This window comes from Engraulis encrasicolus, chromosome 15, assembly GCF_034702125.1.
Source record: "Engraulis encrasicolus isolate BLACKSEA-1 chromosome 15, IST_EnEncr_1.0, whole genome shotgun sequence".
NCBI lineage: Eukaryota > Metazoa > Chordata > Actinopteri > Clupeiformes > Engraulidae > Engraulis > Engraulis encrasicolus.
Genome location: NC_085871.1, coordinates 28,781,719 through 28,802,032, shown reverse-complemented (window position 1 = coordinate 28,802,032; position 20,314 = coordinate 28,781,719). Strand labels below are relative to the sequence as shown.

Genomic DNA, 20,314 nt, shown 5'->3' with positions numbered 1-20,314 from the left:
CTTTCTACATGGTTCGATTTTTGTTTTCATTGCATTGTGGTGGTAGGCACACAAGTTTGATAAAATATAAAAATAATAGGCTAATAAAATAGGCAGACTAAACTAAACGTCTGCCCAGTTAAACGAAAGGTCTGCATGGGTTGAACGTAACGTCCTTAGGTCTTCTACGAAAAATCCTGAGGTACTGCACGAAACGGCCCATGCCTTCTACGAATGGTCCAACGTTTTGTTCGAATGGTCCCCTCTCAACAATTCATTAGATGAATCGTCTCGAATTCTATTGCACCCTATGGGTTTGGAATGGGATGGCACTTCAGTTTGCAGATGGCTGGAGCCATGTCTGAGCTAGACACAGGCAGAGGTGTCAAAAGTAAAAGTACATTTGTGGTGCAATTACAACACTAGCACAAGGCATTACATAGCTGTTACACCATCTACTCCATTGTACCTAATGAGATAGACAGTGTTGTTACAGAAAAACACTGAAAACCTGACCAGGACCCACCACAAACTTGATCCAACCAGTGCAGAGTTGGCTGATCGTAATACAAGTACACGGTCTACTGGTTACTCAGATAACTTAGTTGTGTTGGAAGGCGCGATAGAGAGAAAGAGAGGGGGGGGAGGTAACATACCACCACGTTGGGCTGACTCTCTCCTTCCTGCTGCAGTCCTTCCTGAATCATCCTGCAGGAGACACAGATCTTCGAGGTCAAAGTTCAAAAGTTAACTGACAGTTCATGTCAATAGTCGTGTTTGCAATAGAGATGCACCGGATCCTGAGTTTTAGGATCCTGCCGGATACCGGATCCACTACTTAAGATCTTCCCAGATCCGGAACCGGATACCGGACCCTACGAAAGGGTTGAAACACAGTCAACTCGCACACGTGGGCCCTTTTTATTATGTTGGTGCAATCTATTTTTAAGACTCATTGGCTTACTGCCACACTGCCTTCAGCGATCGCTTCCAAAAGGTCTTTCACTCCATGCAGCGATTGGGGTTGTGAAAGACTGACTGAAAAGCCTAGGCTACGTAAAAAGTAGAGATGCCCCAGATCCTGATTTTTAGGTAACTGCCAGATACCGGATCCACAGCTTAAGATCCTGCCGGATCCGGATAGTCTGAAAAACCCTATTATCCTGCCGGATCCGGAACCTGATCTTGGATCCTGTACATCTCTAGCTTGCAATGAAGCAGATTTTTGCTTGATCACAAGATCTGCTTGGTCTTAGAAAGGTGGGGCTGAATGCTTAGCAATCAAGGTGCAGAAATATCTAACGTGACTTCCCAAGACATAAAAAACGCTGCTTCCTAATTGAAGCAGAGAGTGAACTGCCTCACAAACATGTGGACTACACCCACGTCAGTGTGTGTGTGTGTGTGTGTGTGTGTGTGTGTGTGTGTGTGTGTGTGTGTGTGTGTGTGTGCACGCTTTGAAAATGTATTCAGGTCATACGTTTCGACCCAACAGGGTCTTCATCAGGCATGTGGGGTCGAAACTTATGACCTGAATCAATTTTCAAAGCGGAGCTACAGTGTGCAGACTTCTACTCTTCCCACTATCATACGCGCCTTTGTCCTGCACCTGGCCTCAGAGAGGTGGGATGTGCATACTCTTACTCTTATGAAGATTGTGTGTGTGTGTGTGTGTGTGTGTGTGTACCTGCAACTACTCTGGTGGCTCTGCATCTGCTGTTGCAGGTCAGTCAGTTCATTCGTCAGCATTGCAATACTCTGCATAAAACAAGCAAACACACTTGCTCAATGTACATCCATCAAATCATACATAACTAGAACGGGCACTCGGTAGAGCGCAAACCTTCGCCTATGCCACTTATTTTTTTCTGGCCATCTTCAGAGTGTGGGGCATAACATTCTCCAAATTTGGTGTTAGTTTCATTTAAATCGGACCGGAATATCGTAATATTACATTTTTGGGCCAGTCTTGACCTCTTATTCATTTCAGCATGCACACGATGTTCTGGCATATAGTGCTTGGCAAAGAAAAATGTTTTTGACCTTTTCGTGACCTTGACCTTGACCTTTGACCCAATCACTCCCAAAAACTAATCGATTGTTCCTTGGGTCATGACCAATCATCCCACTAAATTTCATAAAAATCGGCTCAATTTACGTTTTTGACCTTTTCGTGACCTTGACCTTTGACCCAATCACTCCCAAAAACTAATCGATTGTTCCTTGGGTCATGACCAATCATCCCACTAAATTTCATAAAAATCGGCTCGATTTACGTTTTTGACCTTTTCGTGACCTTGACCTTTGACCCAATCACTCCCAAAAAGTAATCGATTGTTCCTTGGGTCATGACCAATCACCCCACTAAATTTCATAAAAATCGGCTCAATTTACGTTTTTGACCTTTTCGTGACCTTGACCTTTGACCCAATCACTCCCAAAAACTAATCGATTGTTCCTTGGGTCATGACCAATCATCCCACTAAATTTCACAAAAATCGTCTCAGTTCTGTCTGAGTTATACGAAGTACAAACATATTCACAAATAAATAAATACACAGCGGTCAAAACATAACCTTCGCCGACTTTGTCTCGGCGAAGGTAATAAATACACAGCGGTCAAAACATAACCTTCGCCGACTTTGTCTCGGCGAAGGTAATGACTGCAAGTATGACAACACAGTCCCTTCCATTTCCTGGTATTTTACCTGTGTTTACATGAGGGGAAATGTGTTGTTTTACAAACAAGCGGTAATGGGACAACACACTAGCAGCCATTTCTCTAGTCCATATATCCATTCATTCCATATATCTTACAAAATTGGAAAGAGAAATTTTGCAGATGGTTTGAAATAAAATGGACCCATTTTAGGGCCCACAGTGTCAGAGTTACCACATTTATCCTTGTGAGGAAAATGTTTCGTCCCACTTGTAGGATTTGCAGACACAGTTGGAGATCAGGAGATGAAGGGTTAAAATACTGAGGTCCAAACTATGTTTCCAATGTTTGCACAATTTTATTTCCCAAAATACACAGTGCACGAGGGCAACCAAAAGAAAATGACCAAACTGAAACAGACTTAATAAACATAAAGTTGGCACCTCAGAATTATAAACTGACACGTTCACTGCTCACAATCTCTGCTACATCCGATAAACAGCAGGACTTGCAAAATACTACACAATCTCAGAGCACAGCTTTTCACCTGTTACAGCTGCTTCTGACGCTCTTTCTCGAGCACAAACCACAACTGGTTTAAATAGACCTTGCTCCTCACACCAGGGGAAGTATCCTAATCATTGCCCTAAATTGGATGATTGGTCCGACCAACCTCCGACACCTTACAAAGGCTACACATTTAACGCACATATTCACAACTGCCAGGTACCACAAAATAACATGAAACAAAAATATATGACAACACAAAAGTAACAAAATAACGCTGTTGCCCCCAGTACGTACATGTCCCAGTATCCAAAACATTACACCGTTAGCACACATTGTGAAGATTGGATAATGGCAATGCATTTTGAGTCCACATGTTCAAACATTTCCCCTGCCCCCCAGAGTCACATTCGATGGAGTAGCTGTCAAACCAGTGTGCGCATCCGATTCAACAGTGATGACGAGCGGAGCGAAACAAAGTGTTCAAACAGAATGTAGCGCGAGTGGGTACCTCACTCTGCCACCGTGGTCAGAAATAAATGTTCAATTGCAGGATCCGACTTACGTTGTGTGTGTGTGTGCGCGTATGTGTGCGTTTTCAGGTCACCAAAGAGCCACCGTTCGCCGAGTGTTCACGGAACAAAATGACCAATTGTCCACAGTGCATGTCAAGTGTCTTTAAAAACAGTGAGAAAGGAGAGCACCTTCTCACAATCCTCATATCATTCACACTCACACTCACACACACACACACTCACACACCTGTTTGGCTTGTGTTAAGGAGTTGTCCTTGTTCTCCAGTTGTTTCTGTAGTTCATCCACCTGGAGCTTCAGCTGCCGGTTTGACTCCACCTGCTCTGATAGGCTCCTTCCATTCTCAGCCGCCCTCTCTTCCAGACGATGGATTAACATGCACAGAGTTGTGTTCCTCTGGACCTCATTCTGATTGAAACAAACACACGCGCGCGCGAACAAACACACAAACACGGCACATACACACAAACACAGCACATGCACATGTACACAGTACACACATACACGTAAACACACACATATGGTACGTACACACTACAGTACGCAGTAATGTACACACACACACACACACACACACACACACACACTTGCTCGCTACAAAGCACAACCAGTAATACAATGAACTAAAAGTGAAAGGTGTGTGGATTTAGTTTCTGATGACACAAAGGGTTTCCTACCTGCAATGCTTCTGTGATGAATTGGCTGGCCTTCTCAAGGTCACTGCAGGCTTGTTTGTGACTTGCAGCAACATGGTGGGAAATAGCATTTATCTACAAGCAAATGAGACTAGGGTTGGTTGTTTACATTTACTCATACCTAAATCTAACTTAAAGTCACTGTGCAGGAAATAGTTTAAAAAAGGTACTGCAACTATGCTGCTCGTTGAAACTGGGTTGCCTATAGCCAAATTTGATCTTTTCGTGAAAGTTTACTCGGTAGGCCTAGGCCTAATAAATTAATATTTTCTTGTATGGCCCAAGTACAGTCATTGCAGCTAAAAATGTCCATTTCTGGAAATTCAAAATGGCGGACCATGGAGAAGATCCCCCTTCTCAGGTATGAAAAATGCACGTTTTCCAGTCATAATGAATACTGAGAATTTGATGGTGGTGGTAAGTTTTCATGAAAAAAGGTAGCCTAACATTCGTGAATGGGCAGCACAGAATTCTGGAAATAAACAACTAAAAATCTTACAGGTGTGCCTTTAAAGAAAACGGTAGCCTAGGCCTAGCCTATTGCAGGAACACCATTTCCATACAGCTTCAATGTTCATATCATGTGTCCCAATGTTCACAGATCCCATAGAATCCATTGTCTTCGAAGGATGGGTGTAAAAAGGCACCTTGCGCCAATGTTACAACCAACACCATTGCCATTATTACTATTACAGGGAGTCCCTCACATAGGCCCTACTACTGAGAATGATTTATCTCCACTCACCTCATACTCCATTGGTGCAAGGAATGTGTCTTGGGCCAGGGCGCTAAATTTATGTTTATGTTACAAGTTGAATACCTTGGAAATTGGGCTACCTGGAAATAGCATTACCTAGCCTCTCGTATGGCAACAGGGTGCCGTTTCCATTTTCTGTTCGCAAAACATTTAGCCCGTTAGCTCAATTACTGCACAATTCATTTCATCCCAGCACGTGGACCAGACCGAAAATGGCAGATAACACCCACCTCAGCCTGGAGAGTTCATTGCTGGGACTGGAGACACGAAACGTCAAGGAACATAGGGGTCACTGTGAAGTTTGTGATTGGTGTAGTAGTTGTTTCTTCGGAGCCGTGGACTTGCTTGTGAAGTGTCCTCGTAGATCTGCAAGTTCAGTTAGTTTCCCAATCCACACGCGCTGCTCCGGCAATTAGTTTCGCAGTTTTTAGCGACTCCTGCTGGAAACTCCAGGGACCCCTCCACTCCGAATGAATTATACTAACACCACAGTCTCTTACAGAATTTGTGCTAACACTAATACTTAAAAAAAGTTCAACGTTCAAAGTACTTTATTTGCCATTTGTGCATAAACTAGTAGTCCAAGCACATAGGAACTCTTATGCAGGCCCTCTGAGTCAGTAAATAGAATTAAATAGAAAAATAGGAAGACAAAATACATTAAAAAGTGATAAAAATAAAAGAGATCAAACGAATAATAAAAAAGGTGGATCAAATGTTCTTTTTTGCCACCAGTCTCACTGTTGCTGGGAAGAAACTGTTGAAAAACCTTGCTTTTCTGGTAGGAATGCTGTCCGCTGCTGTACTGTGTCTCGGTGTCAGTGTTCACGCTAGAATTCTTACTGGCCGGACAAGTGGCCGGCTGTATTGCAGAATACCGGACATTTGAAATATCTAACGGACCTTTTTCCACATATAGCCAAATACACACTCCCTAATGGGTCAAAGTGTAGTAAATTGGTCTTTTCTGACAGCAAAACATAAATTTCACTAACATTGGCCAGTTGTCAGTTGTCTGGGTCGGGGAGTAAACGCGCTTTCTTTCACACACTCGAGAGCTCGAACTGAAAGAGAGAAAAAAACAGCCAGCCAACGTGCTGTGCGCAGATCCCTAAATTATCAACTCAAACAGTGTGTTTTATCAGCAAACCCGAAGAGCATTTCCCTACTCAAATTGGGTAACGAGGTGATGCCTGTAATAGTACAGTAGCCTAATGGTATCAACGCAACTGAAATTTGAACTATATTGCGTTGTGTTCCTGCGCTCTCGAAGGTAATGGAATTGGCACGTTCCGTACGATGCTCTATGGGCTACACGTTTTGGCCGGTGATGAAAACAGTTATAAAGCCCTGCATGCACTTTCACTGGGACTTCTCGCGAGTCCATTGTTCTGTGGAATGTTTAACTTCACCCTCTGTAGCCTACTTGGAGATCCACCAACATTTTTCAGCAGAGGTAAAAGTGAAAGTGATTCGATGCGGCGATGCTGCGCATGCCATTGAGTCCCCAACCGTTAGGCTGGACTTCGCAACTGGGCATGAAACGGTTTTGCAAATGCAATGCCCTTTGTTGTGTTCACTGATATATTGGTAAAAATAGCCTACAAAAGAACAGAATCGTTCCTCGACAGCACAGCAGCCAGTGTGAGTCAAGGGATTATAAGCATAACGTGATTGGGGACAACGACGGTGGGGACGAGAGCGCAAGCAATAGTGCGTGCTGTTTATGACAAGTTCAGTTATTCACAAATATTTTCAGCTTTGTTCAGTTTCATATTAGGCCTTCTGGTGTTTTGTAACTTTAAGTAGACATATTTAGAATGGGCTAATATTATTTACTGACTAATTGCTGTCATTTTTGTCGGACATGTTGTCCGGGAACATTTTATTTTGCCGGTCATTCATTCATTCAAACGGCCAATGTCCGGCCACAGCCGGCTAACGTGAACCCTGCTCGGTGTGTATGTGCAGTTCTTGTGTTTGAGCAGAGAGTTAGCTGGATGGAGTGGGTCTTTAATGATTCTCTCTGCTCTCATATGGCTGCGCTGTACATATATGGAGTCCATGGAGGGAAGTGCTGTGCCTATAATCCTCTCCGCAGTCTTGATTATTCGTTGCATGGGGGCCGCAGGGGGGTGGGGGGGTGGTACAGATTCTAAGGGCTCAAGCACTGACAGTTCTACCACAAAAGACTCGATAGACAAAATGCAATAAATGTTATTTATTAATGACATGGTAGACAGTAATTCTCTTTGGCGTAGGCCCCCGGCCTGCCTTGGATTCTTTTCTGTAAAGGGGGGCGCATATCCTGCCGATGTATAAGGCAGGGGCGAAGCCTACCCCCCCACCACAGGACGGGGACCAACTGGTGACGGCGGCTTGCGGAGAGGGCTATGGAAGGAGGTTAGAGTGGACCGGGACGCGAGTTTGCGAAACATAGGACGATATTGCGCCCAACCGCGTTTGGCGTCTCCGATTGGCTATATACCTACACAAATGCCGTGTCGTATTTCATTTTAGCGTGGTTTGGCATATCTCTTGAAACAGATGTGCCAAGTCAAACAAACCATAGCCTACCCAATGATGCAGTGAGCTCCAGTATTTGATTTCATTTTTATTTACATAACCTAATAAATGAAAGCGTCACTAAATGCAATGTAATGTAGCCTAATGTAGCCTAATCCTAACTGCATAAACTCCTGTGTTTATACAAATGCCGTATCATGTCATTTTATTAGGCCTATGGTTTGGCTCATCTCATGAAACAGATGACACTAAAAGCATAAACAAAAGCAGGCCTAGCCAACGATGCAATACAAATGACGTTTCGTAGCCTACAATTTCATTTTTTTCTACATTATCCAAACCTCGAGGTGATCAGGTAAGTTGTACACCGAGTCCATGGCACATGTGGTAGCTGACTAACCTTCTATTCATTATGTCGGTATAGGCCTATCCATCTGGTGGTCATATTAGGAACTGCATTCTGCATATCAATTCATCCGCACTTCTGTAGATCTAACATTAACACATGGGTCATTCCACGCCAAATCTCCGAATCATCCCGCACGACCATCTCAGATTTGGCAGAAAAAAATCAAGGAGGTTCACAAACGTCCCAATAGGAAAATTGCAAAATTATAGCTCTAAACTCCTCATAGTTTTGTCATTAAAAATGTTTTTGTCAGATACCCCCCTGACTCGTTTGGAACAGACTTCTCAGAGAGCCCACTTTCAGAGTGTTGTATCTAAAAAACTACTTTAAGTAGGTCCTTATGAATTTCAAGGGGTAACATTTGGAACATGTACTTGTGAAATGTGGATTTTCACACATCCTCTTGTCATTTACCACCGTTTTCTGGGGGCTTAAAGTTACTTGAAAAATTCTCACCTTTGAATTTGTGGGCATCTTTGAAGGACTGTGGTAAGTGCAGTTTTAAAGACAGAGGTTTGATATGGACAGTGTATGTTCCCGACCATTCTCTGCATGTTGTGTTGAAAGACTGATCTTCTGCGATGAACAGTTTAGAAAATATGAAGTCTTTAAAATGGAAAAACTGAAACTTGGTACCATCTTTGTCATGTTATTTAAAAAAAATGTCACGACTGACCACCATATTATCAACAGTTTTGGAAAGATTAGATGTCTGTTCTTAACATATTCAAAAACTGGGATGGTATTCTGCATCATTTGGTCACAATGATTTTTTAAAAACCCACTGTTGTGTGACTTCCACTGCTCCTATGAAAATTTGATATTAGTGGCATCTTCGCCATGTTATACATAAAGAAAATGACAGAACTCACCACTATGACATTCACAGTTTTAGAAAGACTCAATGTCCTGTTTTTAACATTATCCAAAAACTGGGGTGGTGCTCTGTCTCATCAGGTGGTGTCATGATGACAGACAAGGCATATTGGATTGTAGAAAATGTATTAAATAGTATTTGGAACAAGGTATAAATCAGATGTCAAGGAGTGAAACTGCTACAGTGGCTAATCAACACAATGATGGCAGGCAAAGTTGGTTAAAACTGAGGTACTTAAACAACAGAAAACTATCACCACAATTTCAGTGTTTCATTTACAGACCTTATCAAAGTACCCTGTTAGATCTACAGAAGTGGGGATGAATTGATGTGCAGAATGCAGTTCCTAATATGACCACCAGATGGATTTACCGACATTTACCTACATAATAATAGAAGGTAAATCCTAAATTTGCTACCAACATTGTGCCATGCTCGGTGGACAACTTACCTGATTACCTTGAGATTTTGATAATGTGAATAAAATGAAATGGTACGAAACGTAATTTGTATTGCATCGTTGGGTATAGCTGCTTTTGTTTATGCTTGTATTGTCATCTGTTTCAAGAGATGAGCCAAACCATAATAAAATGACATGATACGGCATTTGTATAAACACAGGAGTTTATGCAGTTAGGATTAGGCTACATTAGGCCTACATTGCATTTAGCTGACGCTTTCATTTATTAAGTTATGTAAATTAAGTGAAATCAAATACTGGAGCTCACTGCATGGTTGGGTAGGCTATGGCTACGTTTGTTTGACTTGGCACATCTGTTTCAAGAGATATGCCAAACCACGCTAATGAAATACGACACGGCATTTGTGTAGGCCTACTGCATCGTAAATGGTTTGGGTAGCCTACTTTTTGTTTGTTGTTACCCTACTTTTAGTGTCTGTTTCAAGAGATCGGCCAAATTATTTGTACACGAATGTTCTGCAAGCCTGCTTTGAGCGAGAGTTGAAATTCTTGCTGTCAAATGAAAGCCATCAGAGGGGAGGAACAAGGGAGCCGTTGTAGCCAATCGGAGACGCCAAACGCAGTTGGGCGCAATATCGTCCTATGTTTCGCAAACTCGCAACCGGGACATCAGGAGAGGCGGTTGCCGGGGTGGAGGTGGGCGTCTGCATCGGCGTACTCTGGGTAGCAAAGAGCGGAAGCAAACAGAGGATATTTAAAGAAACGCGCAGACATCCTATTGGCTACAGGAAGCGGCAAACTAGTGACGTGACGGGGAAACCCCAAATCGAGAGTAGAGATTGGATAATTAGTCAATGACGACGAGAGATATACCGTCTCGCCTTTCTGGCAGAACTTAACGCTATAGCTTACAGGGGCCCTTAAGGGGGCCCAAAATTCGAATCTTTCATGGGGCGCAACATTTACGGCAGCGCCCCTGATTCGTTGCAAAGACTCCCTTTCAGCCCGAGTGATGTTGCCATACCAGACAGTGATGCCTGTTGTGAGGATGCTCTCTACAAGTCCTCTGTAGGCCTGGGTAAGAGGGCGGTAATTCAGTCCAGCCTTCCTAAGCATCCTAATAAAGTACAGCCTTTGCTGGGCTTTTTTCACGATGGATGTGGTGTTCAGACTCCAGCTCAGGTTTGATGTTACTTGCATGCCTAGGAATTTATGACTTTCAGCCCTCACCACCTCTGTCCCTTTAATGTGCAGAGGCTGTAGGGGAGGAGGATGTTTTCTAAAGTCCACTATAATTTCCCTCGTCTTGTCTGTGTTGAGGATGAGGTCGTTTGTCTCCCCATAGTCAATGATGTAGTTCACAACAGACCTGTATCCTACTTCTACTACTACTACTAATAATAATAATAATAATGTCAACAGTAATAATATGTATTACATGTAATTTAGGCTACTAATTAAGAACACACACACAAGTAGCTATGCATCAGTCTGCAGTTCTCTCATTTCAGTGTTCTTATTTCTTTTTACTTCTTTTAAAAAAAAATGTATTTTCACAACCACATTTTTAAAAATGTCTTTATTTGACAGGACAGTCAGAAGATAGTGACAGGAAGCGAATGGGAGAGACAGGGGAGGATCAGGAAATGACCATCAGTTACAGTAAACACACATTCATTTTTTCTCTAAAAAGGGAAACCCTTTACTGCTGTGGCCTTAGATTGAAGCACACACACATGCACACATGCACACACACGTAGTGTAAGCTGCCAGTCAAGGTCTCGTGCAGAACAGTGAAGCTGCTGAACCAGATCTGGGTTCTTACAGGAACTGGAAACGTGTTGGCAGTGAAAGATGTTGTGGAAGGAACTTAATCCTTCAAGAAAGGGAAACTCCTGTCAGAGTTATTTACTGCATCATTACTAAGTGGTAATTAGTTTCTCAGTAAAACCTTTGCTTTGGACCCCAGGAAGAATAGCTGGGTCTGCATCCAGCTAATGGGGATCCTAATAAACTAAACTAAACTTTGCTGTTGGTGAGCTCTGTGTTGCCCGACTGCTTTGTGGCCTTTGCATTTGCATTTCAGGTACCCAATGGCACACACACATGCACTCACACACACCCACACACACACACCCACACCCCCACGCACACACACACAAGAAAAACATACCTCTCAACCAACTGTGTCTCAGCTCTTTTCCCGTAACTCATTAACAATTCAGGAATGCAGCGTCCCACAAAAAAATATTATGGACAAGTTTTATTGATTATATCTTGCAGCTGAAAATCACTCAGCCAGGGAGGGCTGACAGGCTTTGAAGGTGATCAACTGGTCTAGTCTGTTATAGGCCCTGCATGGGAGTAATCTGTGGAATGGTGTTTTCTTCTGCACGTGAATGACTTAAACTTTGTCTATTCTTGTCACTGTTCTCCTCACTGCTGAGATGGGATGTGCACTAAAGACAGGCAACATACATTTGACACTAAAAAACATTAACACATTTTAAGGTCAGGTAAGGTCAAAAGATCTTACCACCACCTACGCAAATGGCAAATACATGAGCCATTGTTTCCAAAAATAGTACTATTTAACTGAGTCGCATAAAAGACAAGCAGCAAATTGGTGGGTTTTGTTATATGTAACTAAATTGTACAGGTCCTGTATCATGTTCCAGTCCAGTAATTGTGACAAGGCCATGACTGACGGACAGCTAACAGCTCTGTAGTGTACAAATGAGACTGAAGGTCAATGGGGACAAATCAGCACCATGGACAGAGGCATGTCGGGGCGGGTAAGGTAAGCAGGGAACTGAGTCACTGAGCAAAAGTTCCTCAACTTTAAAAAGAGCTAATTTCGGTAGTTAGGTTCCCTTACTGTAAAATGCATACAATTCATATCTGTAACCCTTGTGTCTCATTCATGTCAAAGCAATAGGGCTGGACACGGGTCTGTATCAATAATGGGGAAATACCACCTTCCCCACCCCTACAAAATGATCATGCAGAAGTAAACAAACATTCCCTCATTGTCTTTGACACTTGCAGGATTTAGAAGTAGTAGTAGTGGTACAACTACATGATTTCACTTAAGCAGAAATTGGTTTATCTCTTACTGCCACAGGTTCATCTCTTACGGGAAACGGGCCGTTTACCAGCTCTTGAGATTGCCAGAATGAATATAATATATTAGTATTTTGAATTCAGTAACATGAATTGCTGTACAAAAGTACTATCACTGAGATATCACATCTGAAGAGCTGCAAGTGATACACAAGTGCTTATGCATGGGTTCTAAATTTTGTTTATAACCTTCTTGACTGCACAAACCTAGCTGTGCACAACTCAACCTCTGATTGTTGGAAACTGCTGTCGGTCAAAAAATTAGCTCACATGGTTGGCTGCCAGTGTCTTGCCCCTCCTCATAACATCATGTTGATAAACACTGAGAACCCATAGTGTACAATTCAAGAGTGTGAACTAAAAACAAAAATAAAATACTCTTTAGAAGTTCACTTGAAAATTGAAAATGTTGGGGTCATATTTGTAACCTGACTCTCGCGCAGATGGATTGTCATCCATCTGGAATTTTGGTGGTAACCTTGCTGTTCTAGCTCGAACGTGATTGGAGAAATTAGGTAAGAGTGACGTACTACTTCAACCAATCACATCGAAACGGGCCGTGACGTAGTTTTCAGCGACGCGAGATAGAAGCCACAACAGAGCAGTTAGCATGTTGACAGTAGTCCCAGCCCAGCTAGCATGTGTATAGTGGATCATTGTTGGCGTTTGAACGGCAAGCCGCCTGTGGTATGCCACCTGTGTCCGACATCGGACCACTGACGGTTACAAAACACACAAGGCATCGGTGGATTTTGGTTGGCAATCCGACATAGTGCACGAGTACTCTGCAGGGTCCAAACAGCGGCATGCTACCTGACAATCCACCTACGTGAGAGCCAGGTTACATGCTACCAGCCCCTAGCACCAAGGAGGACCGGCTACTCATTTGGTGCCAGCATCGTTTGCATCAGATAAATCACAACAAAGATATGGTAAGTTAGATGTCTTGAAATGGCTATATTTTCTTTTAGTGAACACATCACGGGCATGGGTTTGTCCGTTTCTGACAGGGTGATAAATATTGCAGACAAAATGGACGTCTGCTTGCCTGCACAACCAATGTGACATATATTGATGAATAAAACTTAATCAAGTATGTGTATTTCGCTGAAAATGATTGACCAGCGATAAAATGTTATTCAGACAAAATTGCCAGCCATATGAAAACAATGCAGCCTCAACAGCATGCAGTTGCTACTAGCATTATTGGTTGTGTTCTGGTCACCGTTAGGCATGCCAATTTACCTATGATAATACAGTAAATCGTTTACAGTCCCATACGTTTTGTATATCCTACCATGAGAGAAATATACACCAGGATTGCATTAACTACTCCCGGTGTGCACGATTAACTTGGATGGCATAAAGAGCTGTTCACGTCAGACGAGACAGGATGGGGCGTCTTAAGTTCTATTATACACTTTGGAAACTGCATTACGGTTCGACGAGAGGACCATGCCGTCGCACTTTTGCCGTTGTTATTGTGCGCGATTGTATTCTCAAACACTTCAGCTGTGGTCAATTCAAATAGTCGATTCGTGAGTGTGCTAAGCACTTCGATAAGTTGTAGGTGACCATCCCTAGTTGATCGGACGACCCAAAGTTAATCGTGCTCAACGTCATAAGCTGGGACACACACACACACACACACACACACACACACACACACACACACACACACACACACACACACACAGTGCCATTGTTAATTGATCAATGGTGATGTCTTTTCTCTCTCTCGCTCTCTCCATTATTAGGTGACCCAAGACCCACGGTTATATAAGGTATGTCTGATTTATTACATCCATTGCTAGGTCAAAGGCAAAGAGTACATTACTGAAGCAAGCAAAGCCGTATTGTTAAGGGGTGTAAAACCCATTTGTGTAAACAATTCGTTTTTTTCATCAGGGTGGGGATGTGAAATGACTGAGAACCTATTATCAAGGTAAATAGGACCCTTGCTGACCTCACCTGTACCTGTGGCCTCGGAAGGTATCCAATGTTACAGGTTTGAATTCTTAGTAAGAGTAACTGAAAAGTATATGTGCTGTCCTGCACCACTATCCACCTAAACCTACATTAATTTCTCAAGAGACAGTACTCCTCATAACATTACAGTTGACAGACGCTTTTGATCAAAGTGATGTACAAGGGCAGTAATGCAACATGTGGGTGGAAAATACTCTGTACACAGAGTAAGTAGCATACCTGTTGTTAATGACCTTTAAGTCACCTAGAAATATTTTAAAATGTGTTGCAATCAATTCCCGTGTTTTTGTTCAAAACCTTGTATGTAGCCACAATTGTCACACATAACCTTCTGAAATGTTTGTCTAATATACTTCTATACTTCCTTTGTCTGTGTCTGACGCCAGGAGGTGTATGAAGAAACGACAGCATAGAGGACCCAGCACATCCCCTCACAGATTCCATGCCTTTCAAAATATTAGAACAAGATTTCAAGGCATTTTCCTTAAAGAACTTGCAACATTTCAGGAGTGTGTCACCATTTGAGTTTTCATTTTGTACAATACATCACCTAACACCAAGAACGCTACATTTTGTAAGCTATGTTTCTTGCATTGCCAGTAACCAATATTTAAAAGAAAAAAAATGTGTATATAAATTGATATCTTATGTCATTATTTACACTTTCATTACTGTACATTGAAAACAATTAGACAGTGTTTTCTTTTCACAATAAAATTGTATTTACATATGTTCCAATTACTTGTGTACACCATTATTTACACCATTTGTTCAATATTCGGTTCGATATTGTGACAAGATTCCACTTCTTTGTTCCTAATGGATGATGGTTAGATTCTGAACTAATGCTGTGTTACATGTTCCATTATGTCTATGAATCTGTCATTAGGGAGAGTCAGTCACAAAAAGCCTCGCTCACAACCAGTAGCATGAAGTACCTTAAAACCATAGGTTGTTTTGTAACTGATGTCAAATGTAAGGACTGTTGTTGACTGCTGCCTCATTAGGCTTTGTCCCGAAACCAGAGCAGACAGTCTCGTTAATGAAAGTGGCACATCTGGTATTTAAGTACACATGTTCTGTACAGCTGTCAGCAGACCATGATAACATTTCCAACTCTTCAGTAATGTCTAGATCTTGGTGGAGTAGTGTAGTGTAGATTCTATACACATGTGGTTGTACAGGCGCATTTTGAAACAGGCTCAACACAGAAGACCAAAGAAATGGAATTGTGGTAGGTGCAACACGTATGACTGGCTGGCTCCAAACTTGTGGTGCGCATGCTCTTGTGCCAGCCATTACTGAACTCACTGTCTTGTCTACCTAGAGTGTTCATTTGATGGTTTACAACAGTACAAGTGAGGGAAGAGCCTAATTCAATTTCCACTGTACATGTGTAGCAGCTGGATGACCCGGTCTGTGATGACAATCCCAGCAGACGCTGCCAACTCCATGACTTGCCTACCTGAAAACAACACACAATGTTAAAATAGAATCGGCAAACAAGGCAACTGTAATTCTAAATACTCTATAGGCCTAGTATCTGCATTTTAATTCATACCTATTTAAGGCTAAGACCTGAACAGCAGTAGGCTACTATTACTTAGTTTTAAATTTAGGCTACTGCTGACCGAAAGGGAGACTTGGGGTTGCCAGTAGCTGGTGAGTGACAGGCCTCACCCTGTTTTTATTCCAGTACCCTCTTGTGTAAATTCTGTTTCCACACGAAGTAGGTCTCTTAACCATGCAAAATCTGTGATTACTTTAGTCTTTACCATCGAAACAGGTTAACAACTAGGGCAGAAAGTGAAAAGGGGAAGCCCACAGACCTATACCAATATGTATAGGTCTGTGGGGAAGCCATCCTGGTGAGTTTGAAGTCAGAATGTCGTCGTGAAATAAACATTCCCTCTCACATGCTGACGTTTTGGGACATGCTGCATTGGCAGCGATCACGGGGATAGTACATTTAATTTAACACGAACTTTATAGCATAAACAAATTTGTCTGAATGCGACATCTTGGCATACTATTATGATCAACAGCACTCAGTCACCATAGCATGCAAGGTCTGGAAATGAGGCTTGTACAATATTGAATTACCGGCACTATGGGGGCATTCACAGTTGTAGCCTACCATGTCAGTCATTGTTTCACACACATCAAAAACACGTTAGAAACAACCAAGAGGTTTTCACTCACCATTTATGTTCCTCTCTCAAAGAATGAATGTTTGGTAGTTTTGATAAAACTTGAAATCGCGGAGTTCATACAGTATGCAGGCCACCGTTGTTGTGCTAGCCACACTGACTGAGGGGTGTGCTAGCAGCACTACAGTGATGTCGCGCAAGATGCTACGTCATACCCGTCAACGCCTCACTCCACTATGATTGACATTGACATTGTCCAATGGTCGGGGCACGTTTATTTTCTACTCGAGGACTTCGGGCTCGACAAGGCTGAACCAGACCCCTGTGCGAGCTCACGAAGTGTAACGAAGATGCACGAAGCACTAGGGGTCTCGCGAGAGCCAGGCTATCATATTTGGTCTGGAATGCAGCACATCTAACTCAGAGGTTCTCAAAGTGGGGTTCTGGGAACCCCTAGGCGTCAAAATGCAATGCACATGAAACTCGTGTTTCAATCGTTCATCTTTGTCAAATAATCAACTCTTTACCCAGTGACAGCTATTAGTCCCACTGTTTGTAGGTTAATGTTATTCATTTCCTTCTACTCATGCTATTGACAGGAAAAATTCCTCTTCTGTTTTTTTTTGGAACGGGTGCATGTGAGCAATCATGTTTATCACGCCAACAGGACAGCTGTCAGAGCAGCAGAGTGGGGACAAAGACACACATGCATCTAGTATAAAGGAATGTAATGTGTGCATTATATTGCAATTCATATATTTATGGCATGTCCTGGCATTTGGGATGTGTGACAATCTGGCTTTGCTGTGATGTGTGTGTGTACTGTACACTCTCTCCAGTGGCAACCTGAAATGAAAGGGGCCAGTGACCTTTGACTAACAAGATTGCAAACATTATTATTGAGTGTTATTATATGGTTGTGACGTCATCGGTCGAATGCTCCATTCATTTCAACGGGGCTCCCCAACGTTCGCACGTCTGTTATTTTTCGATAACGGACGGGTTGGTCTATAACAGACCGCTGTCAATGGCAACAAGACGTTTCACTGCTAAAGCGACTTTTCAACAAGACTCTAATCAGCTGCTGTGATAGACAACACCTGTCCTGGCTACCTAGCTGTTGCTTAGCGGTGTTCCACAACGGCACTGTTTTGTTTTGCGCAGCGACAATCTTAACATTAAATAGGCCTAAAGAAATGTCCCCGCCATGTGTGAATCATTTAAATATATCCATATAATAAGCGGGTTAACTTTCGGCGAGTCGGTCGCTTTGTGGAATATCAGCACTTCAGAGAGAACAAGACCCCTCCGCTCTGCGTCGGGGTCTAAAGATTCTCTCTGTCGTGCTGCTATTCCACGGTAGCGACCTTCTCGCCGAACGTTAACCCTTACATATTGTTTTGTATTGCTGAATATTGTATAGTTTTCAGTATTGCTTTAGATTCAAGTATAGAGTGTCATAATGAAAACACTCCTACGAAACACATGTGGCTTGAACATTGCAGCCGAGTAGGCCACGGCAGGTTCTGGTCTCTGAAACGGACTGAGATAAGTCCACAAAAGTAGAGGCTACAGGGCAAGGAGCCTTCACATAAAGATTTACGTGTATATTCATGTTTACTGTAAGTCCCCTACATGCTGGCATTTCTTCCAGGAAACTCATAGGAAATGTAACCCATTTCTCATAACAAGACTACCAACCACCCATTCACCCAACCAACAGGTTCCTCTGATGACAAGAGACATGCTGTCAGGTTTAGTGATTGACACGTAGCCATGTCACGCGAGACACAACACTCTAAGGTATAAAAGCAGCACCTGTGGACTCCACAGACAGAAGTCTCCCAAAGCTGCAACTTGGGTCACTTGACAGCAAAGCTGCTGGTATCACCTGGTACCTGGTAACAGCATCCTCTGGTAAGAGCTGCATTGCTTGGCAACAGCATCCTCTGGCCACAGTCGCTGCATCACCATGAAGACACTGAAGACAGTCTGCTCTCTTCTGCTTCTCCTTTATGTTGGAGGTAAGTCCAGCATTGGTCTGGTTGTTAATGAAAAGATCATTGTGTTATCAATTATATGCAGTAAGAGAACCAACACATTTTCATCACTTCAAATTTGATATTGCTGTGAAAGTTCATTAATTGTTTTTGTTCAGGCATCATGTGCAAGGCAATAGACTCCAGCTCTGGTGAAGAGGATGAGGGAGACCTGGCAGAGGTTGAGCGCATGATCGAAGACCTGGCAAAACGACCCACATATGGTCAGAACTACCTTATGTTGATCACATACACAATGGCAAGATTCTGAATTTGAATTACTTCAGTGTACATGTTTTACAAGAAATGTTTAAGGTATTTCTGGTTTTCTAAACAGAGGAATCAAAAAGCTTTGAAGCGCTGGATGACCTGGAAGTCCCTGCCCTGACAAATGACACAGGTAAGTCCACCACGCTTTCTGATTATACTGTACATTCCATTAAAATGGCCTTTTGTGGTCATCCATGTCCTAATGCAAGCCTGTCATCATTTCAGATGGATCATCGGCCAAGAGAACTAAGAGATATGTAAATTCCTTCAATGGTTACTTTTACGCTGTCTGTCCATCCGGTCAAACCATCTCTAGGATTTCCAGGTTTGTGATGAACTCTTCTCAGGCTTTTAAACTGTGATTTACAATGTTCAATGGTTTGTCTATAATGTGGCCTATTTTCACTTTCTCCCACTGCAGTTACCACAGTAATGCCTATGAGGATCGTCGGTTCAGCTTCAGCTGCAAATCCACATTCAGCTCCACCCCCACGTGCACTGGTAGTGGATGGGTGAACAGCTTTAATGGTGTTCTCTCCTACACCTGCCCTAGCAACTACGTCATGTCAGGAGTAGCCAGTTACCATAGCAACTCCTACCAGGACCGCAGGTAACCTCAATCATATACCGTCAGTGAAATTCAAAACATTTTTTTCTCGAAGACAGTTGTAATCAATGACTACACCTATTGTTTCATGCTCCTGAAAAGTAACTGAGGGTGATCAAGAAGCTGAAAAGACTTCAGAACAGGATAAGTATTATAGTGGTTCCTCTGATGTAATGACTTGTCCTCCATTTTGTGTCAGGTTCTACATCAGGTGTTGCAGAGCCCCTGGCCATTACCACCACAGCTGCCGTTGGACCCCCTGGGTGAACTACTATGAGGAGTACTTCAACTGGTATGTGCCCAACTACAACTACCTGGCCGGAGTCTACTCCATCCACCACAACTCTCCCCAGTAAGTGTCCCATACTCTTCCTTGATAACATTTAATATTTCTTAGCATGTTCACTAAGTGCTAAGGTATTGATACAAATGCACAACAAATGTCAATCAATCAGCTTGCTTAACTTGCTTAAATTCTTGGTATATTCTATATGCTGATATCACATTAAGGGCTTTTCTGACTTTTCCTTTACCTATTATAGGGATCGCCGCTTCAGGTTCCTCTACTGTGCAAAGTACTGAGGACCTTGACAGAAAGAAGTACAACACTGTCACATGAAAACAATGTTTCTAAATGAAGCGTTTGTGTCCTGACTCCTGATAACCTAGTGTGTTCTCTGTCTTTTGCATGTCCTTCTTTTTATTATTTAGTGTTTCTCTATTGTAGGAATTTTAGTCTTCATTATTTGTCAGTCCTACCCAATTTTCATAC

The 20,314-nt window shown here is 42.6% G+C and overlaps 2 protein-coding genes across 2 annotated transcripts in view; one reads left to right on the top strand and one right to left on the bottom strand.

Moving 5' to 3' along the window:
* The window catches only part of LOC134464229 (MAP7 domain-containing protein 3-like), a 25,465-nt gene extending 20,097 nt beyond the window's left edge, over positions 1 to 5,368 (bottom strand). The window contains exons 1-5 of the mRNA XM_063217704.1: positions 5,120 to 5,368; positions 4,357 to 4,449; positions 3,908 to 4,087; positions 1,667 to 1,737; positions 636 to 687 (exon numbers count right to left, since the gene is read on the bottom strand). Of these exons, the coding sequence (XP_063073774.1) occupies positions 636 to 687; positions 1,667 to 1,737; positions 3,908 to 4,087; positions 4,357 to 4,449; positions 5,120 to 5,131 (408 nt within the window). The 5' untranslated portion in view covers positions 5,132 to 5,368. The remainder of the gene's footprint in view (positions 1 to 635; positions 688 to 1,666; positions 1,738 to 3,907; positions 4,088 to 4,356; positions 4,450 to 5,119) is intronic.
* LOC134464555 (dermatopontin-like) lies at positions 4,661 to 20,314 on the top strand. Its single transcript, XM_063217979.1, has 8 exons — positions 4,661 to 4,735; positions 18,350 to 18,650; positions 18,785 to 18,889; positions 19,003 to 19,065; positions 19,161 to 19,260; positions 19,357 to 19,545; positions 19,742 to 19,894; positions 20,085 to 20,314. Exons 2-8 carry the CDS (start codon positions 18,599 to 18,601, stop codon positions 20,122 to 20,124), a joined length of 702 nt encoding a protein of 233 aa, XP_063074049.1. The 5' UTR covers positions 4,661 to 4,735; positions 18,350 to 18,598; the 3' UTR covers positions 20,125 to 20,314.